General features: G+C 57.3%; 1 protein-coding gene across 1 annotated transcript in view; it reads left to right on the plus strand.

Moving 5' to 3' along the window:
* The first annotated feature begins 7,303 nt into the window (after positions 1-7,303).
* C2CD2 (C2 calcium dependent domain containing 2) overlaps positions 7,304-25,933 on the plus strand; it is a 57,803-nt gene continuing 39,173 nt past the window's right edge. The window contains exons 1-2 of the mRNA XM_072739957.1: positions 7,304-7,835; positions 18,543-18,641. Of these exons, the coding sequence (XP_072596058.1) occupies positions 7,563-7,835; positions 18,543-18,641 (372 nt within the window). The 5' untranslated portion in view covers positions 7,304-7,562. The remainder of the gene's footprint in view (positions 7,836-18,542; positions 18,642-25,933) is intronic.

A 25,933-nucleotide genomic window follows, 5' to 3' on the forward strand; every position in this document is an offset into this window, starting at 1 on the left:
GCCGCTCGTCCCCCATCTCACCCGACACAGAAGCAGGTTAGAGGAATAATCAGGAGCACATCCGGGGCGGGATCTGTATGTGCTTAAACACACAGAAAAGGTAGGGCTGAAGCGGGACCTCTTTCTCCCGCAGGGACGGCGGGGGGGCCCATCAGCCACCTTCTTTCTGTCACCTGGGGAAGAGCTCCCAGGGTGCAGGCCAGGCTGCTTCCCTCCCCGGAGCTGTCTTCACCTTTGTGGCCCTCCAGACCTGGGGGGGGGGGTCAGATTGCCAGATGGGGAAGCAGAGCTGGGACACGGTAGCCGCAGGTGCCAGCCCCCTGCTCCGAGGGCTCCTCCCTCCCCTGCTCAGCCCCCCAGGTCCCTGAGAGGGCGCTGGATCCGTCCAGGAAACGTCCGAGAGAATGGGGGTGGTGGCCCCAGGGGCGCACAGGGACAGCTACACTTGGCACTTATGGTGGGAGGGGCCGCGATGACTGCGTCAGAATCCACGGAAATGTCAGACGTCGCAGTCAATCCTCTGAAGACTTGCTCTCTGATTCTGCAGGTTCCTGGTGCAGACTTGCTGCTCCCCCCGCCCCCCCCCCCCCCCGCCCCGGGGTGGCACGAAGGATCCCGCAGGGAACACCAGGGGGTTCCAGGTCTGTCCCCGCCTCCTCGGGCCACATTATCCCTGGTGAGTTACTGATGGCGGGAATCACTGTAAGGCGCCGGGCCAGCAGAAGTCATTCATGTTTTCCTCTTTTAATCACTGAATTGGCTATTTCCACACTTGAGTATTTTTCCAGGGCAGCAAAATCATCCACTTCGTCTTCTTGGATTATTTGGTGCGCCACCGAAACGGACAGCAGTGCTCCGTCATGAGCACATGGATGACGTCATAGGTGAACAGGTGCTCCCAGGGAGGGTTGGGAAGCCCTTTGATGGTGTTTTCCTTTAACTCTCAAAGAGGCAAACTATCCCTCTAGAAATTTAGTGGATTCTATCCTTATGCCCAGAGAGGCTTAAACACACACACACACACAGTGCACAAAGGGAAAACTTGGTTACACCCGCAGGAAGAGACATCCCGAGTCCCACGTGGGGCGTCTGAGCCGTGAACGCGCCCTTCTCTAGCCGAGCCATCCCCTAGATGAAGCCCGTGTTCTTCCAAAGTCAGCACTGGGAATAGGGGAATCAACGGGACTGTAGAGGTGGATCTAGCACATTCGGCGAGGAGCTAGGAGCAGTACCCCTTTGTGGGCCCCAGGGGACGGAGCCCAGCCAGAAGGGCCCATGGCAGCCCCCCCTCCCCTGCTGGGGCCTTTGATGCAGGCAGGCCACAGCAAAGTCCCGACAAGGGCGTGGGTGGGCATCTGTCTCTGGCGCCTTCATCTCTGCCTCCCCAGCTGGCCCTCTTGCAAGGCCCCCACTGCCCCCTGAGGAACCCCTCGAAGCGGGAGTCTGTAGGGCAGACCTATCTGACTCTGCAACAACATGGTCTCACCTGTCAGGGGACAGGTGTGCTACCAGCATCCTTCTGAGTGAAGGAGAACATGCATTTTAGGCACCCGCCTCCTTGGAAGGACCTCTTCAGCATAGAGAATAGGAAAAAGAAAAACACAAGGTTAGCTATTTCATTCCGAAGTTAGGTGCCAGCCTTGGGTGCCAGCAGAATTGCCCTATCACCTCCCTTTTGGGCAGCCATGCAGGAGGCTTCCCCGAACCACCTGGCCGGGATGGAGCCTGCCATCCGGGTTGGCTTCCTCCATCTGCCCGGCATGGGCGCGGTGCTGCAGGACGGCATCATTAGGGTGGCCCAGGGCAGGCTCCTGGCGGGCTGGCTGGTCCCCAGCAGGCTGCCAAGCCCTGCCTCAGACCCAAGGCCTCCCCTCCCTGCACGGCGGCATGACTCAGGGCCCTGGACGGGCCCGTCACCAGGTGGGATTCGAGGGCACATCCTGCTGACAGGTCGGTTGGGAGGTGGGGAGCCTGGAAGGCCCTGCTTGGGGCTGGGGGGATGGAGATGGCCCCTTGGCCCCTCCTTGGCGGGCGTCTGCGGGACGGTGATCTGATTCCCCGGCCACTGCAGCAGTCACTGGGACAGGACCCCATGTGTGCCCCAGAAAGGGCCTGGGACGGAGCAGAAGCTCCACAGAAGTTCCTTGAGTGAACCCTGAGTGAACTTCCTCCCCCTGTGGGTCTGAAAGAGTCCGCGTCTCCCGGGCCGCAGAACACAAAAGGCAATTCATCTTCTTGGGACAGATCTTGGCCCACGCACTTGAGAAACGGGACCCCTTCCTTTCCAGCCTCTAACGGTTTTCTCTTTTGAGGGGAATTTGTTTGCTTTATAAGAGGTGGTGGAAACAACACGGGCTTTGGGGCCGATGCCCCCTGGGGTCAGACTCTGGCCCTGCAACTTCCTCCCTGTGTGGCCTCGACACGTGACTCAGCCTCTCTGAACTCAGGCCCCTCACTCTGAAAACGGGGTGATGCCGTCCTCTGTGTGGTGCCCTGAAGATGAAGTGAGGCCCTCCCGCCGCCGAGCACCTGCTGGCACCCAGCCTGCCAGGTGCCCGACCCGCGCCACAGGGAGGCATGTGGCACGGCCCCACCCCCAGGACTGGCCGCCCCTCAGCGTCACTCCTGCTGGGGGGGGCGGGTGGGCACCCGGCCCCGCAGCGGGGACAGGAAACCAGCCGGGAGCTCACCGATTGTGGAAATGACAAGCGCCCTGTGATCGTTGCCAAGGAGATGCTCAAATGTCCCCACGGACCCCACTGCCGAGGGCACAGAGCCAAGTCTTAAAAGCATTTTGCCGAGAGGGAATTCTCGGAATGTCTCCCCTGGAGTGCCACACATTTGTCATCCCGGTCGTCATCCAACCAAGTCCAGGGCCCTCGCCCCAGCCGGCCACCACGCCCCGGGCTGCGGGCAATCGGGCAATCGGAGCACAACGTGATGACTCAAGCAATACCAGTAACCACGCAAAGTGACGGAGGAGCTGCTCCACCAGGTCAGAGACAAACGATAAACTTTCGGAACCTCCTCCTTTCCTCTTCTACAATTTTAAGATAATTACTGGGAAATAAGTGTTGGAAGTATCTATCCCGATTTTTGTCGTTGTTAAGCATTCTTAAAAATCCAGAAGAAGAGCTGGCTCAGTGGTAGCGAACAAATTCTAGCATTAATATGTTTGTTTAGAGATAAGAAACCTAGGACACTCGACATATGTATGGATTATTTTATTTTATTTTATTTATTTTTGTATGGAGTTTTTAAAACATTGATGTCGTCATGGCACGTCCTGGGTTGGTAGGGAGAGACGTCGAAATACTTGCATCCTGGTTGCACGGATGAGGCACCCGGAGATTGCGTGACTGGGTGGGATCACCCAGCAAGCAATGGTGAAGCACTGAGAAGCATTTTGGAAATGATTTTTTTTTTTTGACATAGAAATTGATTTTATTTTCTCAGTTTGCTATTTGAAATGGAAATATAGTAAATTGGCTTTTAATTTTTTTCCCCATACATTATCTCTTTATTTATTTATTTTTTAAATTAATTTTTATTGGTGTTCAATTTACCAACATACAGAAAAACACCCAGTGCTCGTCCCGTCAAGCGTCCACCTCAGTGCCCATCACCCATTCCCCTCCAACACCCGCCCTCCTCCCCTTCCATCACCCCTAGTTCGTTTCCCAGGGTTAGGAGTCTTTATGTTCTGTCTCCCTTCCTGATATTTCCCAACATTTCTTTTCCCTTCCCTTATATTCCCTTTCACTATTATTTATATCCCCCAAATTAATGAGGACATACACTGTTTGTCCTTCTCCGATTGACTTACTTCACTCAGCATAATACCCTCCAGTTCCATCCACGTTGAAGCATATGGTGGGTATTTGTCGTTTCTAATTGCTGAGTAATATGGAAATGATTTTTACATGAAAATAAAACCCAGAACAATGGAGCGTCCTGAACTCTCACAACCAGTTATTATAGAACATTCCGAAGAGAAGTTTGGAAATGCAGCTTTTGCTGTTTCTTCCCTGCCACCGCGGGACTCACAGGGTCCGAGGTTCAGAGCCATGCCTTCCAGGGAATTCCAGGCAGGCTGGCAGTGTGAGCTCCCACTGTTCCCATGGGCCCCACCCCTGCACTGAGACCCCCCCCACCCCCCACCTGCTCACAGAAGCTCAATTCAAAGCAGCATGGTTCCCTTTTGGGAGTGGTTAAAAACAGCAAGCAGCTGCCGTGAGGTGAGTGTGTTGGAACCTACCATATCTTCGATGGTTTGGTGGCCAGGAGAGTCCTTTCTGTGCAGAGCAGCAGTCTGGCTCCCTGGGAAGAATGAATTTGGGGTGCATGAGGGGGCCCTGTGCTGGGAGCAGGGAGTGTCACCAGCTGGGGAGGTGAAGGACCCAGGTCCTCCGAGCCGGGGATGAACAGGCCTGGGCCTAAGGAGCAGTGGCTGGGAGCAGAAGCAGAAGGAGCCTGGTCTTTTCCTAGATTCACAAGATGTTTCAGTTTCTTTTCTTTAAAAAAGATTTTATTTATTTATTCATGAGAGACCCAGAGAGAGAGGCAGAGACACAGACAGAAGGAGAAGCAGGCTCCCTGCGGGGAGCTCGAAGGGGGACTTGATCCTGGGACTCCAGGGTCACGCCCTGGGCTGGAGGCGGCGCTAAACCGCTGAGCCACCTGGGCGCCCCATGTTCCAGTTTGCATCACACGTTCTGGCCCTCCCGCCTTTTCCTATGAGCCCAGGACCATGCCTTGTTTTCCCTCATTTTGCTTCTACGCAGAAGTAATTCAGTTTACATTCCCTCTGTAAGAACTTACAGCAGTGCGACGGATTCCAAGCCGGGGAGGTGCTTACTCTACAGTTGGTTACAAGCCTCTAAATGAGCCAGTGGGGGAGTGTGCCTCGGAGACACGGCGCTGGAGGAATGAGACTGGTTCCACCAGTCACACGGGACGGGCTATCTGGTGACCACCGACGCAGGGCCACAGCCAGCGCGCTCGGGCACATGTGTCACCTCGCTGGAATGAGGCGATGGGGAGCTCCAGGCATCTAGCTATCCCTGTCATGCTGGCAAGGGGGCCAGCGGTACTCGAGTTACTCAGCTGCAGGGTTCTGGCTGCAGAGCCGACAAGAATCAGGCGTTTCCTCCAAATAAGAAGAGATTTCTGAGAAGCAGGAGAGCTCTTCCCCTCAACCCCCCAGGAGCCTGTGGGCAGAATGGGGAGCTAGTGTTGAATGGCCAGGCGGCTCGCAGAAAGCTCAGAGGATCATTCTGCTTCCACTTCCTTTTTTTTTTTTTTTAAAGATTTTATTTATTTATTATTATTCATGAGAGACATAGAATGAGAGAGAGAGAGAGAGAGAGAGAGAGAGAGAGGCAGAGACACAGGCAGAGGGAGAAGCAGGCTCCATGCAGGGAGCCGGACGTGGGACTCAATCCGGGGTCTCCAGGATCACGTCCTGGGCTGAAGGCAGGTGCTAAACCGCTGAGCCACCCAGGAATCCCCCTGCTTCCACTTTCTAATCTCAGACCTGCCAAGGGAGCCTCATAGCCTCATTCCCCCCCCCCCCCGCCCCCGGCCCCCCCAACCCTGACCCAGCTCACCTGGGCACTCCCTGCCAGCTTCCTGTTCGGTTTCCCACAAGGGCTCTCAGACTGGCTGGCCTCCTAATCCCTTCCTCTTTTTCAAAGAAAGTCAGGCCCCTTGGGTATAAACTCCTTTGTCCTGCCACTCCCTGCCCACCACTTGGGACTCCCCTTCCTCTCTCCCTGACCTCCAACCTCTAAGCACGAAGTATCTCCTGTGCGGGTGCTAGGCCTAGTTTAAACCCTTTTCTTGCGTCCTCGGGGTCACCTTCTAGCTGGTCTCTCTGCCCCCTTCTACTTGCTTCCGACCTGGTCTCCACCCTCTGCTGGGAGTGATATTTGTAAAATCCCATTTGTTCACTCTGTGTTTAGAACAGCTTGTTGCCTCCCCCTTTCCATGGCATGATCCACGATGCATAATCTGGGGGCTCCAGGTGCAGCTTCTGCTCGCCTCCTGACTGCCTCCAGCTCTCACACCCCCTTGCCCTCTCTGGCTTGGGAACACACACACACACACACACACACACGCATGCTTCCTCATATGCCCTTGTACCGACCTCCCCCCTTCCAGGAGGCACCTCACCCCTGTCTTTAACACTTGGTATCCAGCGCAGGTGCATCCCACCATCTGTGTTACTCTTTGCTCTACTGTTTCCGGGGCTTTTGCCTAATAAGTGTCAAAAGTGGCATTAGCCTGCGAACCGGATGGAGGTTCCTAATCCTGGATCTGCCAAACCAGCGGGCGTCCTTAGCAAACTCCCCGCACTGGGGCCAGCTTCTAAGGCTTCTCTCTGCCAGCACCGTGGCAGGGAGGGGTCGAGGGGGGACAAGGGACGACCCCTCCGCTGCCACAGCAGAGCCAGAGCCCCCACTGATGTCGTCAGGCGGGCTGGAGCCCCGGGGAAGGCCAGGTGAGAGGAGGCCGAGCGCTTGGGCGCACCCAACCCAACTCAAGGTCAGGTCCTCCTCGTCCTGGAGCTGCGGAGCACACCTGCGCTTCACTAGGTTGTGATTCAGGCCTTTCAGCCGGCCTGGGAGGCTCCCGGGCTAGCGTTCCGCGGCCGTTCCTACCACTGGGGGCTGAGCGTGCACGGCGGCGAGGAGCGCAGGGGCAGGTCGCGCACGCACTCGCGCGCACGCACACTTGCACACACCCCTGCCAAGTTGGGGCGTTTTCCGGAGCCCCCCCAAGGTTGGGCGTGGGCGTGCAGCCCAGGGGCGAGGCTCCAGGCCCCGCAGACTTCGGGGTGCGAGTTGTGGATTCCTAGGGGCTTTCCAAGTGTCTGAAAAGCAGGCAGTGCCTGGCCGCCGGGCAGATGGTGCTCCTAGAACCACCCTTGCGCGCGCGCCCAGGCGCGCCCCCCCATGCGCGCGCGGGAGCCCAGCCGGCCGGGCCCAGCGCAGCCCTGGGGTCGGGCTAAGCGGAAAGCGCCCCCCGCCCCCCTCGCCCCCCTCGCCCCGAGGCCTCGGTCACCGTCACCCGAGGCCCGAGCGGCGCGCGCGCACGTGGAGGGGCGCGGAGAGGGGGGCGGAGAGGCGCGCGCCGGGCCGCGGGGCCTTTAAGGGGCCGGGCGGGGGAGGGGGCCCCGGGTGCAGGGGCGGTGCTGGCCCCGCAGGCCCCGCCCCCGGCCCGCCCCGGCCCGAGCCTCCTCCGGCCACTGCTGGGCCGCGGGCGGGACGCCCGGGGCGGCGCGCGGAGGAGGAAGCGCGCCCTCCGCGGCCCGGGACCTGCCCAGACGCCGGGCGGGCCGCCGAGCGCCGCGGCCCCATTTCCCAGGTGTGCGGGGCCGGGGCGCATCCCGAGCCGCGCGTCTCCCCGCGCTCGGCCCACCCCTCCCCGGGGGCCCCGCCGCGCCCCCTCCACGCCCCCCCGCGCGCTCATGCCCTGAGCTCGCCGCCCGCGGGCTCTGCGCCCCGGCCGGGGCCGCCCTGGCAACTTGGGGCGAGGCGCGCGGGCGATGCGCCATCGCCATGTCCCGCCTGAGCTCGTGGCTCGGTGAGGTCCAGTGGCTGGTCTTGGTGTCGCTCTTCGTCGCGGCCCTGGGCACCGTGGGCCTGTACCTGGCGCAGTGGGCGCGGGCCAGGGCGCGACCCCGGGCCCCGCGGCGGGCTGCAGAGCCGGGCGAGGGTCAGCGCCCCGAGGGCGACGCGCTGCTCGCCTGGATCCTGACGCTGCACAGCTGGAGGAGCCAGTGGCAGGCCGCCTGGGTGACCGCCCTGAATGATGAGGCCAGACGGAAAGGGGTGAGTGTCTGCGCGGGCGGTGGCGCGGTGCCCGTCCCCCGAAGCCCCGCCGCGGCCCCGCACGGGGAAGCCAGCCTCCCCCGCGGCACAGCATTCCTGAAAGTTAGGAGGCAGACCCAGGAGCGGGGGGGGGGGGGGGGGAACCCTGATGGGGAGCCGAGACAAAGCCCTGGGGCGCGAGTCCCCACCGGCCAGGTGCGCCAGGCTGGGGGCTCCCCCGCCCCGAGCGCGCGCCCACCCTGGAGGGACTCTCCAGAGGGGCCCCCTGCCCTTCCTTGGAGTCCCAGGTGGGCTCCGGCACCCGCTGGATGCTCACTGCTTTCGCACCGGGCAGATGAATAACTGTGACCCAAATATCACTCTGTCTGCAGACATGAATTTTTTTTTTTTTCCGAGCACGTCTTTCCAAAAGGTGCCCAAAAGGTGTCCAAAAGGTGTCCAAAAGGTTTCCAAAAGGTTAGCGCCCTTTGGCTTGTAGAAGGAGTTGGCCACGTGTTGAGGGCCAGCCACTTGCCAGACATGGTCCTGGGGAACTTGCAGTGCCTGTATCTCTTCTTTAGACCCTCACGGCTCCTGGGACGGTTGTGTCGCCCGCATTTTACAGGCGGGGAAACTGAGGCCCCCACAGGTGAGGTGACCTGCCCAAGGTCGCACGGCCTGTGGGAAGCAGAGCCGGGGGTTGAACTCAGCTCCCTCCCGCCTCAAAGCTCAGGGCTTACTGCTTCGCTCTGTGGCCACGCTCTCCAGAGGTGGTGTTTTCCCCCCTGTGGTTATTTCCTTGCTGACTTATTTTTACTTTTAAGGCGTCTTCGTTTCCCCGACAGGCTCCTGCCGTCTACTATTTCGAGGCTTTCCCGAAGAGGAATTAGGGCCTGGTGTGTTTGGGGAAGTGCCTCCCAGCCTCTGCTCATTACCTGTGCTTTCACGTTCCTACACCTGCTTGCGAAGCCTGTGGCCATTCGCTTTAAAAATAGTGAGGGCTTCGGGTCTGGATCGCTCACCCTCCAAAATATTTCCACAGCAGGGCCCACCGGCTGGTCTTTGCCCCATGGCCCTGACTCACACGGCCACGGCTTTTTTTTTTTTTTTTTTTTTAATTTATTTATTTATTTATGATAGAGAGAGACACACACACACACACACACACACACACACACACACAGGAGGAGGGAGAAGCAGGCTCCATGCCAGGAGCCTGATGCGGGACTCATCCCGGGACTCCAGGATCGCGCCTTGGGCCAAAGGCAGGCGCTAAACCGCTGAGCCACCCAGGGATCCCCGGCCATGGCTTTTTAAAAAAACAATAATCTTTGAGTGTAGATGAGTATAAATTCATCAACTCAAAAGACCGTGTTCTGAACTATTGAAAAAATTATACTGTACCTTTTAGATGAAAAAAGCCTTCAAGGTCAGTTGGCTCCGTGTGTCTGGATGGCTAGAATCTGTGCCCTGCTGTCCCGAGCTGGACACGTCCTATTCAGGGGAACTGCCCCGTCTCTTCCTCTCTCCTGTCTCTTAAGCAGACTGCACCTGACATGGGGCTTGAACTCACAACCTTGAGATCAAGAATCACATGCTCTACTGACTGAGCCAGCCAGGTGCCCCGGAACCACCCCATCTCTTGTGGGAGACCTAAAGCCAGGTGATCTCACATGTGTGAGCAAACACAGATTTTTTTTTTTTAAGATTTTATTTATTTATTCATGAGAGACCCAGAGAGAGAGGCAGGGACACAGGCAGAGGGAGAAGCAGGCTCCCTGCGGGAAGCCCGATGCAGGACTTGATCCCAGGACCCCGGGGTCACGCCTTGGCCCAAGGCAGACGCTCAACCACGGAGCCACCCAGGTGCCTGCAAACACAGATTTGTTTCCCCAGGAAGTTGTTGTCTTTAACCCCCTAACTGACCTGGCATCACAGGCCTGGGCTCTGTGGCAGAGTTTACTTTGGGCTGGTTGTGTGAACAGGTGGGAGCCTTGTCCCAGGTCTCCCTGGAATTTGAGCACGTGTGGGCTGAATGATGAGAACCCTTCACTTCTCACCGTGGGCCTCCTGATGGAGCTTCTGGTGCGGAGGCCTGACCCTGCCTCCTGCAGATTTGGGATAGTCCTGCTTAAATCGTGTTGCTTCGTGTCCTGATGTTTCTCGATTGGCTTCGGGAAATAGGATATGATGCTTCCAGATTACCCACGTGCCTGGCATGTTGAGGAAGAAAGGAGGAGCGCTCTGCTCTGGAATTTGTCTTTGGCCGGTCCGGTAAAGCGGAGAACACCAAAAAAAAAAAAAAAAAAGCCCTGAGGGTTTTGCCCAAGTCGCCTGCATTTTTGCGTGGGAGCTGGAGGGGCTCTGTGTTCTGGGAGGCCAAGATTCGGCTTGTCTGCTCTCTGTTCTCCACCTGCTACTGGCCATGCACTGCAGACAGAGCCTTAGAAGTCAGTTTTTCCAGGCTCCTGCCTGGAAGTGACAGGCACCGAGCTCAAGACGAAATTGTGCCGAGTCTTCTCTGGTGGTTTTGCGAAGACGTGGGTTGGTTGTGATTGTGTTGTCAGGGGTGGATTGGTTTTGTGTGTGTGTGTGTGTGTGTGTGTGTGTGTGTGTGTGTGTGTGGTGTCCCTCTGCCCTCCCCGATGCCTGCAAGTAAGTGTTGCTTGATTTGAATCCAAATGACAGGCTTGGCAGACAGATAGGATCTGGGTAAGTGACTTGTCATACCCTGCCCTGTCTCGGGCCACCTCTCTTGCTGCATAGACGGCGGCCTGGGGGAGCAGGAACTGGTGTTGCCGGAGTGGGTGTCCTGACCTGCCTGCGGGAGTTTCTCCGAGTCCTCCTCCGGCTCCATTCCCACTAATCCCCGAATAGGGGTTGACACTCCCAGCCCACTGGCCTCTGGAGAGCAACAGCTTAGTGGCGCTCTTCCACCCCTGCCTGCCGAGGGAGACCACTTCTCGGCCCGTCCCTGGGGCTCGAGGACGCGCTGGATGGGAGTTAATCGAGCCTGGCACCTTCCACGCAGATGGGATTCCCTGTGGATGGAGGCAGGAGCTCCTCCCAATTGAAGCTCTGCTCCAGTTTTGAATTTTAAGCCTGGAAAGAGGGGGACGCCTGGGTGGCTCAGCGGTTGAGCGTCTGCCTTTGGCTCAGGGCATAGTCCCGGGGTCCTGGGATCGAGTCCTCGCAGGGAGCCTGCTTCTCCCTCTGCCTGTGTCTCTGCCTCTCTGTATGTCTCTCATGAATGAATGGATGAAATCTTTAAAAAAAAAAAAAAACTGGAAGGGACCCTAAACTCTGGTAGCAGAGCGCCTCCTGTCTGCTGCGGAGGCTTGCCTGGGCTGCCCTGGCTCCTGGGCAGGGGTCCGTGTGGCCCGCCCTCATCTGTTGTCACATTCCGCCATGGGCAGCAAGTTCGACGTGGCGACCCAAATGCTCCCTTAATTGAGGCACAGATGCAAAGGGTGAAAGGGCGATGTTGTTTCACCTGCTGCCCTAACCATGGGGCTCGTATCCCGGCAGCCGAGGGCCGATGGGGAACCTGCGGCCTCCCTCTCCTTGCACCCTGGACCACCAGCGACCGTGGCAGACGGGCCTCTGGCATTCCAGCCCTCGCTCCAGAAGCATTTGTAAATCAGGCAGGATGGTGACTTGGGGGGGACACGGGGGCAAGCCCTCGCTGCTGCGCCAGCTGGTCTGACAGACGCCAGGTGCCTAGGGAGCACAGGCGAGCTGCCCCGAGAGCTTCGAGAAAGTCTGCGTGCTCCCCACCCACCCCCAGTGCAGACGCCGTAGGTTTCCACAGGCTCCCCAGGTCGCTTCTCCCCAGTGAGGAGCCCACAGAGGCACACCTGTCCCTGCGCCAGCCGCCGGTCAGCCCCCCCCCACCCCAACCAGCGACACGTGTCCTCTCTGGTGCCGCCAACACCGGATTCCCGTTGATCTGGTGACAGTTCAGTCACGGAGCACAGGAAGCCGGCTCAGTCACCAGACTGGAAACTAATACCCCGTTATCCAAAGGCAGCAGCAGAGGTTTTCCCTCCAGACCCCCTGTGCTCCTGTGAACGTTCACAGGGTGGTTTGTGGTGCTCATCAGGGACCCCAGCCGTGGTGGTGCGCACCCCCAACCCCCCCCCCCAGCGGCTCTGGAAGCCAGGGTGGCCCTGCCTCCCAAGGCTGCTGCTGCTGCCGCCGCTGGACCACACGTGGGGAGCAGTGGTTCCCGAGCGAGGGCCATGTCCTGTGGCTGGTGTTGTGGACTTGTCTAGAAACGGGCCCGCCCAGCTTGGCTGAGGGCCCTGAGTTAGGAGGGTCACCCAAGCCGTTTGTTGCTTTAGTCGTTTGCCTGAGGATTTTTTTTTTTTTTTCCGGAAGAATGTTCTCCATGCAAATGACTGAGTCTGTGGGACAATTTGTGGTCTTTGTGTTAACTAAAAAAATAAAAAAGACGCCGCCGCGTGAACTTACAACGTGTTATTAATAGCTCTGACTCGTATATGAGCTTTGACATTTTAAAAAGTAAACAAAGCGACAGGACTTTACAGCTTTCCGATTTCCCCACGAGCTTTGAGTGGCGCTCACACAAATCTGAACTCCTTGAGCGGCGTCTGTGGCCACAGCGTAGGCGGCCAGCTGGGCTGGGGAGACCGTGAAGGTGACTTTGGGCCCGGGCCATGGACCTAACTCGTCGCCGTTGGGCTGCTCAGACATTCGGGGTTCTCTCCCGTGTGGGGCCTCCCATGGGTCGTTGCTTTCCTCTTGAGCACTTCATTAACCTTTCTCCTTCTTGAACTTGTGTGAACCTGCAGGTCTGGGCGCTCAGGTCCCCGATCCTCCCCTTCTGAGAGGATGCTGTCCCCGCCCCCACCCGGGCCACCTGCTCTTGTCCCCTGCACCCTGTGAGCTCCGGGGATGGTGAGGCAGCCCGGAGCCCCGTGTGTGCAGACACAGCCACCTCGGTGCCCTGCACAAGGCTGGCTCCAGGGCTGGCTGGGAGCGGGTGGTGGCTGCGGGTGGGGGTGTGGGTGGGGGTCGATGAATGACAGGCCCCAGCAGAAACCTGTCTCTGGCGGGGGAGGAACCGTGGCGACGTGCTTCACCCCGTCTGGACGCAGGCCTTCCCCTGCTTGGGAGCCGGCCAAGCCCGGGCAAAACAAGCTGTTTAATGTGCTTTGTTTTTCACTTCGGAAGAATCAACAGTAAAGGAGGCGCACTGATGACTTTGCAAATTGTCAATATGAAACCCGGGAATAGGCGCCAGTTCCGGCTGTTCTTTGCCCTCGCCCATTCTCCCAAAGAGACAGGAATTGAGGAGAAGGAAGAGTGGGTGTAGTGTTAACGTCAACTAAAAGGCAGCCAAAGCTAACTTCCATTCCCATCGGCCAGGTCGTGGGTTGCTGGGGGGGGGGTGTGGGGGGGCTCCTTGAGCGGCTCGGAGGGAGCTGGAAGGCAGCTCTGGGGCTGTGTGACCTCAGGGCCAGCCCGGTGCCCTCTCTGTGCCTCGTCTGTAAAGGCGGGCGGCTGTGGGCTCAGCCTGGAAAACAGATCCCTCTCCGGGTGGGGTGCGGTTCTGTGTGAGGTGTCTAGCAAATAGCCAGCGAGGGTGGCCTGTTATCTTGTAAAGTCTCCCTTTAAAGAAAAAACAAAAACAAAAACTTGGGATCCCTGGGTGGCTCAGCGGTTTAGCGCCTGCCTTCGGCCCAGGGCACAATCCCGGAGACCCAGGATCGAGTCCCACGTCGGGCTCCCTGCATGGAGCCTGCTTCTCCCTCTGCCTGTGTCTCTGCCTCTCCCTCTCTGTGTGTATCTGTGATGAATAAATAAATAAAATCTTAAAAAAAAAAAAAAACTTAAAAAAAAACTTTTAATTTTTTTCCTGCTTTTAGATACATAGAAAAGTTGCAAAAAGAATTCAGAGTTCCCATCTATTCCTCACCCGGCCTTACATAACCACCTTGCACCATCAGAACCCAGAAGTTAACATTGGCACAATGTTACCCTAATTCCTTGGTGCCGTGATACTAATAATGTGACATGGAGGAAATTACCGCTGGCACAGAGCCCCGAACTGGAGGCCCTACTGGAATTGCAGCCCGTCTACCGCATCCTTTCATTATCCTCGCATTGTTCCAGAATCCCGTCAGGTGCCACATGGCACTGAGCCACGCCTTCTCCCCCCGCCTCGCAGTCTGTAAGGGTTCCGCAGTCTTGTTTGTCCCCACCTTGACCACTCCGAGCGAGGGGCCGGGAATCGATGGTTATTATTTTTGCCAAACGTCCCTCAATGTGGTGCTTTCGCGGGCCTGGGATGAGGTTCGCCAAACCCCGGAAGTGATGTGCCCCTATTAAATGTCCTGGATCGTGGGTCTGTGACATCAGGGGACTTAGCGCCGGGGCATTGGCCTTGATCCCTTGGCGCGGGCGGTTCCTGCCCGGGTTTCTTCCCTGCACTGTGCGCCTCTTCTTCTGTCGTCGTCCCCTTGGTGCTGAGCAGGTAACCTTGGGGAGCCACCCCCTCGTCACCCCCTTGGTGCTGAGCAGGTAACCTCGGGGAGCCACCCCCTCGTCACCCCCTTGGTGCTGAGCAGGTAACCTCGGGGAGCCACCCTGTCGTCACCCCCTTGGTGCTGGGCAGGTAATCTCGGGAAGCCACCCCGTCGTCGCCCCCTTGGTGCTGAGCAGGTAACCTCGGGGAGCCACCCCGTCGTCGCCCCCTGGTGCTGGGCAGGTAACCTCGGGGAGCCACCCCGTCGTCGCCCCCTTGGTGCTGAGCAGGTAACCTCGGGGAGCCACCCCGTCGTCGCCCCCTGGTGCTGGGCAGGTAACCTCGGGGAGCCACCCCGTCGTCGCCCCCTTGGTGCTGAGCAGGTAACCTCGGGGAGCCACCCTGTCGTCACCCCCTTGGTGCTGAGCAGGTAACCTCGGGAAGCCACCCCGTCGTTGCCCCCTTGGTGTTGGGCAGGTAACCTCGGGGAGCCACCCTGTCGTCACCCCCTTGGTGTTGGGCAAGTAACCTTGGGGAGCCACCCCGTCGTCGCCCCCTTGGTGCTGAGCAGGTAACCTCGGGGAGCCACCCCGTCGTCGCCCCCTTGGTGCTGAGCAGGTAACCTCGGGAAGCCACCCCGTCGTCGCCCCCTTGGTGTTGGGCAGGTAACCTTGGGGAGCCACCCTGTCGTCACCCCCTTGGTGCTGAGCAGGTAACCTCGGGAAGCCACCCCGTCGTCGCCCCCTTGGTGTTGGGCAGGTAACCTTGGGGAGCCACCCTGTCGTCACCCCCTTGGTGCTGAGCAGGTAACCTCGGGGAGCCACCCTCGTCGCCCCCTGGTGCTGGGCAGGAGCCACTCCGAGGCTGTTACTCCTCGACCTCCTGCTCCCCGGTTCGGCATCAGCCGCGCGTCTGGGTGACGGTTCTCTGCTCCTCCCCTTCGTCTCCGTGGACTCACTGCAGTTCCCCTGCGACAACGAGCGGCCGCCTCTCCTCCACGGACTCGGTGACTTGCGTCCGTCCGTGTGGCCTGACAGATCTTTATTTTATCCTCCGGCTTCTAATCCGACGCCGTGGCTGCTGCCTCTGTGGCCCGAACTGCTCTCGTGTTGGCCTCTCGCGTTTTGCCATCGAGACGCACAAGCGTGTATCGACGTAGCGCTTCCATTCTTCATGATTCACAGCATATTTGTTCTAGACTCATCTTGTAATTTTCTTTTTTTTTTTTTTTTAATCTTCCGCTCTCCCAGCCCTGGGTTCAGCCCCTTCTCCAAGCAGCGCCGATGATGCCTCTGTTGGAGGAGGGTTTAGAAGCCGAGGCCTGGGCATCGGACGTGCTCATTGCTGCTGGGCTCTCCTGGCTTCTAGACCCCTGGAGTGGGCAGAGCTAGGAAGTGAGCGTGAGTCCGTGGTTCTGTCCCCTCGGTGTGTCTGTGCTGATACGTCCACTTCCAGTTCAACAGCGGAGCTCGGTGTCAACTCCTTTTCTCACCTGTGTCCGTCCTCTCCCAGAGGGAGGCGTCTGGCCTTCCTGCCTCTAACAGGTTTGCTTATTTGGTTGTGTCTCACGTACAGATAAAGTGGTCTCTGCGTTACTAACCCGCACCCCCGCGAGAGACACACGTTCTGACCAGGTTACGCCTCTGTGCCGTCAGGATGTTGCCCCCCCACAGTTCCTTGGGCTAGATCTGTGTTTTCCCACCCCTTTGGGGCGCGGGGGGGATGATGGCATCCATCGGTAATGCGGTTAGCTTCGTTCCTTAGCGTGTGTACTCCGTTGGGGTTCCTCCCACATCCTGATTTTTTTGTTTTTTTTTAATCCTTTTTTTTTTTTTTAACCCATGATTTGGGACGCCGTGTTTGTCATACACGAAGTTTCTACGTGCGTTCGGGGGTGCTCTGGACACGCTGTTCTGGTGCACTGGGCCGTCGGCGCCTTCATGCACCTGCACCCACCCCACAGTTTGAGCTGCGCAGGTTCTTTTCCTTGTTCTTTTAGAAGATTTTATTTATTTATTCATGAGAGATGCAGAGAGAGAGAGGCAGAGACACAGGCAGAGGGAGAAGCAGGCCCCATGCAGGGAGCCCGATGTGGGACTCGATCCCGGGACTCCGGGATCATGACCTGGGCCAAAGGTAGGCGCTCAACCGCTGAGCCCCCCAGGCGTCCCCTGAGCTGCGCAGGTTCTGTGGCGTGTTTTCACCTCGCGTGGGGCCAGTCCTCCTTGCGCTTTCCTGCTTGTTTTCCTGGGGACTCCTGCGTGTCACTTTCTTCCCCGTGAACGAAAAGTCCTGCTCTAGCCCGAGTGGGGTGGCGTCTGCACAGGGCCAGAGTCGTGAGCGGTGCGGGAGCTCGGGGTCGTCTCCCACTGCACGCTGGGCTTCCTGCAACCCAAGGATTGGGCCCTTTGGAAGGGAAAGGGAACCCCTGGGTCTTTATTTTAACTCAGTAATTGGTTTCCTTTGTGAGCGTGCCCCTTGACATGACATTTCCCAGCAGAATCTTTTCTGGGTTTCAGTCCAGAAGGTGGCAGAGGTTGGAAGGGTGTGGGCTGCATCCACGGATCCCGGGGCCCCAGGGTGCTGCACCTGTAGCATAGGTGGCCACGACCACCCCTTCCGGGCTCAGGGTGCTCTCAGCCTGCCGGCCCGGCCACCCCAGCCCTCACCCGGACCCAATCAGGCTCCAGCCGCGGAGAATGTCTGCGGAGCAGCCGGGTGACTTCATCGCTGTTGAGAAGTAGATCTCATTCTCCCCTGATGACTTGTAGGGGGTGAGATCGATGTCGCTAAAGCAGGGCGGGGTTGGAAGCGCCTAAGTGAGAACGTTCTGGGTCTTTAGGTTCACTCGTGGTCATCTGGAGGTCTTAAGAAATAGTCCCAGGATAACTTCACTGCTCGCTCATTTGCGCCGCCCTTGCCAGAAGACCTTTGGTGCCATTTGGTACCATTTTATTCCTCTGCCCTCGATCGTGGTTCGTGGTTGCAAACAGCTCGCTCCAGTGGAGAGTCTGACACAGATGACATATGGTGGGAAGTTGTGAGATTGAATATATGTTTTTTGACCACCCAGTCGGAGCTTACAAGACTGTGAGGCACTTCTTACAGCATCAGGAAGGGTTTTATCCCAGGGCTGTGTTGTCGGCGTAAGCGTTTGGCCTCCCACCAGAACTTACTTTTAAAAAGGCTGAGGGGCCTCTGGGTGGCTCAGCGGTTGAGCGTCCGCCTCCGGCTCAGGGCGTGACCCCGGGGTCCTGGGATCGAGTCCCGCATCGGGCTCCCCACAGAGAGCCTGCTTCTCCCTCTGCCTGTGTCTCTGCCTCTCTCTGGGTCTCCATGAATAACTAAAATAAAAAATCTTAGAATAAAAGTAAAAAGGCCAAGGCTTGGTTGACTATCCCAGCTTTAGCCCTGGTTTATTCTTTTATTAGACATCAGCCTTGTTGCCTGGTGTTCCTGTTAATTTAATTGCACCTCCCTCATTTGGAGAATTTTGGTTGCAAGAACCGAGATGCACACGGTGGACAAGCCATGGAAGAGTTTACTCGTGGGGTGTGGGTGGGGGCACAGAGCTGAAGGCAGAGCTGAACTGGGAGACTCTGGAGAGAGGGCAGGAGCCCAGCAGCCCCAAAGGTCCAAGAAGCAGGGTCTCGGGAACCCGCTCCTTGGGCATAGCCAGCAGGCTGGTTCATTTTTAGCTCAGGAATCTCAAATTCCCGGGAGAGGTGGCTGGCCCCTGGGGGTTCCTGCCCCCTCACCACTTGGGTGGTGGGAGAGGAGAAGGGGTGTCCCCATGTGAGGCGGGGAGAGGTGATTCTCTAAAATCAGAGAGAGCACCAGCTTTTGGCAAAGGAAGCGGAGGACAGAGCCCTCGAACCCTTGGCCAGATAGTGTGCTGGACCTGCAGAGCCACCCAGCACCCTGCTCTTTCCTGAACACGTGAGCATTCAGAACCCCCTTGCCATCTCCATCGCCCCATCTCTGGTTTTGTCACTGTGCTTCTTGCCCCCCATCCCGCTCTGGTAACTGACGCCAGCGCCGAGCACATTCTCCCGCGAGCAGGTCCTCGGGCGCGTGGACTTAGCGATAGCTGCCCACGGCTGCTGTTTAGGAGATTTAACTGGAAGGAGTCAGGTTACCTGTGCCCGGGTTTGCAGAGCTTTGTGGGGAGTATACGACGGTGGAGGAGGGCTGCCCCGTGCTGACCTGCTCTCATCGTGCCTCTCCTTCTGTTCCAGGGCCCGCTGCTCCTGTCTTTCCAGGAGGACCCGCTGCAGCAGCCCCTGGAGCTGGCGGTGCAGCAAGTCTCCAGTGTGGCCAGGTCAGCCCATGAGAAGGTGAGCTGGAGCATGGTCGCCCGCCACGGAGCTTTCCCTGCCAAGGGAGCAAACTTAGAGCTGGGGTGGTGTGGGAGTGGGGGAGGGAAGTTATTTGGTTTTCAGATTATTGAAAATATGGGCACCTTAAGAACCTTAAAAAAAAGAAAGTTTGATCTATCACCTGACAAATGGGTAAATGAAACATGGTAGCGCCGTACGGTGGACTATTATTTAGCCTTGAAAAAGGAAGGGGGTTCTGGTACCTGCCACATGCACGGGCCTTGGAGACACAGTGCGGAGTGGGAGCGGCTAGTCACAGAAGGCATGTCTCAAATGGCTTCATTTACGTGGCCTACCCAGGATGGCTGGATCCTTAGAGATGGGAAGAAGGTTCGGGGTCGCCGGGCATTGGGGATGGGAGGTGGAATGCAGAGTGACTGCCCCTGGGTACAGGGTGGCTTTGTGGGGTGATGATAATGGCCTCAAAGTGATGGCAGTGGTGTAGGACAAGTCTGCAAAATATGTTAAAAGCCATTGAATTGGGGGCGCCTGGGTGGCTCGGACGGTCGGTTAAGCATCTGACTCTTGATTTCAGCTCAGGTCATGATCTCAGGGTCCTGGAATCGAGCCCCATGTCGGTCTCCATGCTCAGCAGGGAGTCTGCTGGAGATTCTTTCCCTCTGTCCCTCCCTCTGTTCACTCTCATTCTCTCTCTCTCTCTTAGGTAAATAAATGAATCTTAAAGGAAAAACCATTTAATTTTACAGTTTATTTTTTTAGAAAGATTTTACTAATTTATTTGAGACAGAGAGAGAGAGAACAAGCAGGGAGGAGGGTCGGAGAAGCAGACACCCCACTGAGCAGGGAGCTTGATGTGGGACTGGATCCAAGGACCCTGGGATCATGACCTGAGCCGAAGGCAGATGCTTCACCGACTAGGCCCCCCAGGTGGCCCGAACTGTACAGTTTAAATGGGCAAATTAAATGCTACGTGAATCACATCTCAATAAAATGCTTACATTTGTGTGTATGTATCTGTACATGTGTACGTATGACACCTAGTTTTGAGCCATCTGGACGCTACGTAGAGTTCATTTTACAGTCAGGGGTTGCTCCTGGGCTGAAATGACTTATTAGACTGGTCAAATGCCATAAATAATTTATTTTATTTTATTTTTTATTTATTTATTTTTCCATAAATAATTTAAAAGATTGTTTTAAAAATTTTTTTATTTTTTTTAAAGTTTTTATTTATTTATTCATAGAGACACACAGAGAGAGAGAGAGAGAGAGAGAGAGAGAGGCAGAGACACAAGCAGAGGGGGAGGCAGGCTCCATGCACCGGGAGCCTGACGTGGGATTCGATCCCAGGTCTCCAGGATCGCGCCCTGGGCCAAAGGCAGGCGCTAAACCGCTGCGCCACTGGGGCTTCCCAAGACTTTTTTTTTTAATGAAAAGTATTGGGGATCCCTGGGTGGCTCAGTGTTTTGGTGCCTGCCTTTGGCCCAGGGTGTGGTCCTAGAGTCCTGGGATCAAGTCCCATGTCGGGCTCCTGGCATGGATGGAGCCTGTTTCTCCCTCTGCCTGTGTCTCTGCCTCTCTCTCTCTATCATGAATAAATAAAAAATAAAAATAAAAAAAAATAAATGAAAAGTATCTGTAAAAAAAAAAAAAAACCTAAGAAACTTCCTCTGAAATACCAGGCTTGCCCTTGCTTCTACGTTTTACTGCCAGGTCTCACGTGTGCCGTTGAGCAGACAGTGGGGCACAGTGTGTGGGCCCTGCTGGAGGGGGAGGGATTGTCAGCCCCACAACCCCGGCCCCGGGATTCTGCTCCTGTCCCCGCTGGAGGACAGGTTGCGGCTCTGCTTCGTTCGCTTCACTACAGTTCAGGGCTCTGGGCGGACCAGGGCCTGTCTCTTCATCTTCCACTGACGGATAATGGAGTCATCTGCTCTCTCCCACCATAATGCGAAGCTGCAGTGAACTTGCGTGGTGGCCTCCCCTCCCTGACTCTGCAGGTGCAAGCAGGAGAGTCGATCAGGGGTGCACCTGGGGCTGCCAGGTGGCAGGTGTGCTACCTGCTGCGTGACCTCAAGCGCAAGCAGGGGAGTCGATCGGGGGTGCACCCGGGGCTAACAGGTGGCAGGTATGACCAGGTATTCCAGGATCCGTCACCAGAGCGCTGCTCCCCGGCAGCCTCGGAGGACGCTCCTGTCCCCCCACCCCTTGCCAATGCCGGAGGAGTCACCTGCTATATTATCCCTGTGACGAGCATGGGGAAGTCTTTAGAAGATATTGGGGTACGAAAGGAAGCTGACAGCAGCGATGCAGGATGTCGAGACCAGAATGTCCCACGAGGGCTGGAAGGGGCTGGGCCAGCAAGCAGGTGCCCAGTGCTTTTGTGAAACAGGGCGGTGGTGGTGGGTGGGAGGGTGCTGGGGGCAGCTGGCTGGGGGCCGCGGGCATCCTCTCTGTTACTGGCAGATGGGGACCGAGTCCCTTTGACAGCGCCCCAGGGGAGGAGGCGCAGAGCGCCCAGGGCTGGCCCCGAGGCCTAGAGGGGACGCTGGGAGGCAGACTTAGCACTTGGCCATTTTTAGAGGCCTTGATGTTTAGTTGCCAGAAAAGCAAGTTTAGAAAGGGGATGGTGAAGCTGTGTTTATTTATCTTTTTAAGATCTTTCTTATATTTTAAAGATTAATTAATTTATTTGAGAGAGAGAGAGCGTGCGTGCATGAGTGAGCGAGAGAAAGAGCACGGGGGTGGGGTCGGGGGGCAGAGGGGGAGAGAGAAAATCTCAAGCAGACTCCGTGCTGAGCGCAGAGCCCCATGTGGGGCTCCAACCCACGACCCTGAGATCCTGACCTGAGCTGAAATCAAGAGCCGGGCGTCCCACCGGCGGAACCACCCAGGTGCCCCTACCTGTGTTTATTTTAAGACCATCGCAGAAATGGTGCATGCTCATTAAAAAGCTAAATGCAGGGGATCCCTGGGTGGCGCAGCGGTTTAGCGCCTGCCTTTGGCCCAGGGCGCGATCCTGGAGACCCGGGATCGAATCCCACATCGGGCTCCTGGTGCATGGAGCCTGCTTCTCCCTCTGCCTGTGTCTCTACCTCTCTCTCTCTCTCTCTCTCTCCCTATCTCTCTCTCTGTGACTATCATAAATAAATAAATTAAAAAAAAAAAAAAAAGCTAAATGCAGCGTAGCCGCCCGCCCCCCTCGTCCTTCTTCCCCTGCCCGCTGCCCGCAGCGTGTTCTCGGAAGCTGCCTACCTCCTGCAGGTAAGTGGCAACGCACACTCGGGATCTTGTTTCATTTTACGAGTTTCTTCAGAGTGCTTGACTCTTACGTGTTGGGTTTTCTTGGCCAAATGAGGACACGGGAGCGCGTCATGGCCTTGTCACGGCTGTGGGTTGAGCTGTCCTTGGGGCAGGCCGGCGGCCAGTCGGGTGTCATGCCCCGGCCTCCCCGAGTGGGTCCGGGTGGGGGGCTGAGTGCCACGGTGGCCTTCCAGCCTGCGGCCCGTGCACCCCCTCCCGGTGGGCGGCCCCGCTGATGGGATCTGCCTGCTGTTGGGCTCCTGGGAACTTGGCGGAGGTCGCCGCCGAGGCCGTGGGCCCAGCATCTTGGCTGACCATGGCACGGTTGCGGGCGCCGTTCTGGGGAGGCATCGAGCCAGAGTTTCTCCTGCAACGTGTCCCCGGAGGGAGGTTTCTTAACACCTGTGCGTCAGCGGAAGATGGGGACAAGCCACGGCCTCTCCTACGGCTCCAGGCCCTCGTGTTCTCGGACCGCTGCATTGGGCAGGACGCTTCCAGCAACCGAGTCACCCTCCTTCATTTAGGATCTACCCCCTCCCCAACCTCTACCCCCACATCGGGGTTTCAGGCATCTTGAACCCTCCGTCCACCCCATCATGCTTTTTCTGTGCTCCGCAGAGTTCTCGAGGAGGGAGGTCGATAATGCCACCCACATGGGGCCTGCAAACCAAGGTCGGAAAGAAATACAGATGCGTCGTTTCCAGGGAGTCACCCTCCCCTTTCTCGGCTCATTCCATACGATCAGCCTGTATCTTTCTCATCTCCCTGACTCAGCCCTGACAAGGGACGTGTGGATGGCACCTGAGCCAGTGACAGGGACACGTCCAGCCTGGACCACGGGCGTGGAGTACATAATCCCGTCTTTGGCCATCTGGATGGGAGCGGGGGTCCTGTTCTCCCTCTGGGACCCCCTGCTTCCCGTGGGGTCCTGAGTCTCTCTGCGGGCCACCAAGGGATAGAGCCGGGCCTGCCCTTCCCCCTGGGTGCCCCGTCCTTGACTTTTTCCTGCAGAGCCTGAAGACTCCCATATGACAAAGCAACGCCTTGGCAGAGATCTGGTTCATCGGCACCTCCCGCCCCCGTGTCCTACATGGGGTATGAGGACTTGCGTGGCCGGAAGCAGCATGGGGCGCCTCGCAGAGCCCGTGATGGGTGCTGAGCGCACGCCCTGCCCAGGCTTGGCTGGCCAGAGCAGCGTGACTTGTCGTGCTCTGATGCTGACACTGTCGGCTTTCTCTTCCACGCCATAACCGACTCTCTGGACACCCATGGGTGCTCAGTAACTCAATTCCATCCTCTCACTGACCCCCTAGGGTCAGCCAGGCCCCGCAGGCTAAGGGCGCAGCCCCATGCGACTGCCCCCTTCAGATGCCAGTCCCTCGTACTTATGGCCAAGCAGTCGCAGAGTCAGGGGATCCCCACCCCGCCTCAGCTTTGAGTTTGCTCATTAAACTCAGGAAAACAGTTTACTTCCTATAAATGGCTCGTAATATGGGAAACAACTCAAGAAGAGCCAGAGGGGAGAGAGGCGAGGTGTAGGGGAGGGGCCCTGAGCTGCGGGCACGCCACCCTCCCAGCACGTCCTCGTGCACACCGACCCGGAAGCTCTCCGGACCCCATTGTTCAGGGTTTTTTAGATTTTATTTATTTATTATTTATCTGGGAAGAAGCCCAGACGTTTATCCCTGACGGCAAGCCCTGCAGGTGTTGTGGGTCGTGGGTTTTCCCACAGGGCGCCTGTGCTGGCCTTGGGGGGGCATCTCTCCTGGCGGTGACTGGAAGCGTCCCCATCACTTGGCTCGCTGCAGGCGGGCGCAGCTGGCGTGGGCGGGAGGCAGGACCCAGGCCGTCCCGGCGGGGCACTCTGCACCGAAGGCATCACCTTTACACTCTCCTCCAGGGGCCCCTCTGCCTTCTCGTCCAGTCTCAACATGCTCTGAATAGATTTATTTCTCCCAGACTGTAATTACCCTCTTACACAAGAGCCAACGAGTTTCTACCTACGTTCTCTTTCCACCCGTCCTGGGAGAGGTTAGCTCCAGAATGTCTGTCTGACCCAGAAAAGGAAAACCTTTATTTCTACATCGCAAGTGGCCTGCGAGCCAGCTCTTGTCCCGCGGGATGTCACAACGGCTCTTCCGCGGCATGTCCGTGGACTCATCAGAAGCGATTCCGTGGAGGCCGGAGGTCGTACGAGGGCCATGTGGGGACTCACGGAGGATGAACCGGGGTTTGGGAGTCGTGCTGCGACAGGCACCCACCGAGAAAGCCACGCGTGCCTGGCCCTTAGGGAGCGCGGTGTCTCTCTGGGCGACACGGTGTTTATTGGGAAGGCCTGCGCGGAAAACAAGGGTCCCACTTGGCGCTGGAAGCAGTCTTTGGAGACTAGGAGTGATGTTGGCTTTCTTGGGGTGAGGCCAGGTGTCCTGGGAAAAGCATTCATTATCTCTGTCTGCGGTGCCATTCGTAACTAAGTGGAGGCTTCTAATGGTATAATGATCGTCCTTAGGTTACGCGTTTACATAGACGTAATAACCCACCCAGCGCGGAGAAAGGCCCAGCTCCGAAGCCAGGGAGACGCTGGCTGGATCTGGGCTTGTTTGGGCACTTCCGTCTGTCTCTGAGCCGAAGGTTGGGCGTCTGCAGAGGGTGCTTCCCTCCCTGGCCGCCTGGTGGGGAGAACGAGGGTCCTGAGGCTGTCAGGTGCGAGCAGCCACGGGCCCTGTCCCTTTCTTGTCGCTGCTGCTCATATTCCTCTGCTGGATCCAGTATCACGCCCGTTGTACAGAGGAAGAAACTGAGGTGAACGGAGGCTCGGTCATTGGCCCAGGTGGCTAAGAGCTACAAAGTGGTAGAGGCTAGAGTGGAACCCAGTCGGCCTCCGGAGACAAGCTGACCCCTGTGACACCATCGTCAGCGCTCCGATTCCTCGTCACATTTCTACCATTTTATCGCCTGTGCTCCCACCTCCGCCCGACGGTGAAAGACACAACAGGGGAAGAGGACAGAGCACCAGAGACACGAACCCACCTTTGCTTCTGTAGAACCACAGCAACCAACCAAACTCCGATGTGATTGCATGGAATCTCCCCCAGAATCTGCGGGGGTCGGGGAACCCCGCCGCTGATACTGGGTGTGCAACGTGTACTGTATCTTTTTTTTTTTTTTCTAACTAAGGCTGGTTAACAGCCTGTGAGTGTCTGGCATCCCCTGTGCTCTGTCCAGACCTCGGGGTCCCCCCACCCACGCCTTGGTTTGCAGAGGTGGCTTGATTCTGGGTTGTCTGGCAAATAGGAAGTATGGTTGATTTTTTTTTTTTTTTTTTTGCTTTGCATGACTTGAAATTCCAGGTGTCACATTAGCCTGGTATTTATGCTAAAATGCTAACAGGTTGTGAAATTGTTTTGTCCTGGGTCTTTCCGAAGGCAGCTATGGAGATGTCTCATTGGAGGCGCCCTGCCCTCTGAGACCCAGCGTGGATGCCACCGTGGGATGGGAGCCGTGCCTCCCTGGAACTCCAACCTGTTTGGGTTGCTGTGCTGAGTTCTGGGGCTGAGTCATCCCCGGGGTGCAGCCTGACTTCGCCTGGAGAAGACAGGGTAGAGGACCCACAGACAAGCTGGAGTTTTGTCTGTGTTGGACTATTGAGCAGTCGCATTCGGGGTAGGCGTGACAGTGACCCAGCCCCAGACGGGGAGCACTAACAGGGAAACACCCAGTTCCCTCCTGCCTTCATTCCAGAGGGGATGGCATGTGTATGTCTTTTCATACATGGAGTTGATGAAAGAGAATGGCATGTTCACAAACAGATTTTTAAGCCAGGAGTGCCCTCAGTAATCCACATTCCCTGATAACCATACTCCTGGGAGGGTGATAGTACTGGGAAGTCTTACTGTTCATTTTATTTTTTTATTTTACATTTTTAAAAAAGATTTTATTTATTCATGAGAGAGAGAGAGAAAGACACACGCACACACACACACAGG

The sequence above is a fragment of the Vulpes vulpes genome, chromosome 15, assembly GCF_048418805.1.
Source record: "Vulpes vulpes isolate BD-2025 chromosome 15, VulVul3, whole genome shotgun sequence".
Lineage (NCBI taxonomy): Eukaryota > Metazoa > Chordata > Mammalia > Carnivora > Canidae > Vulpes > Vulpes vulpes.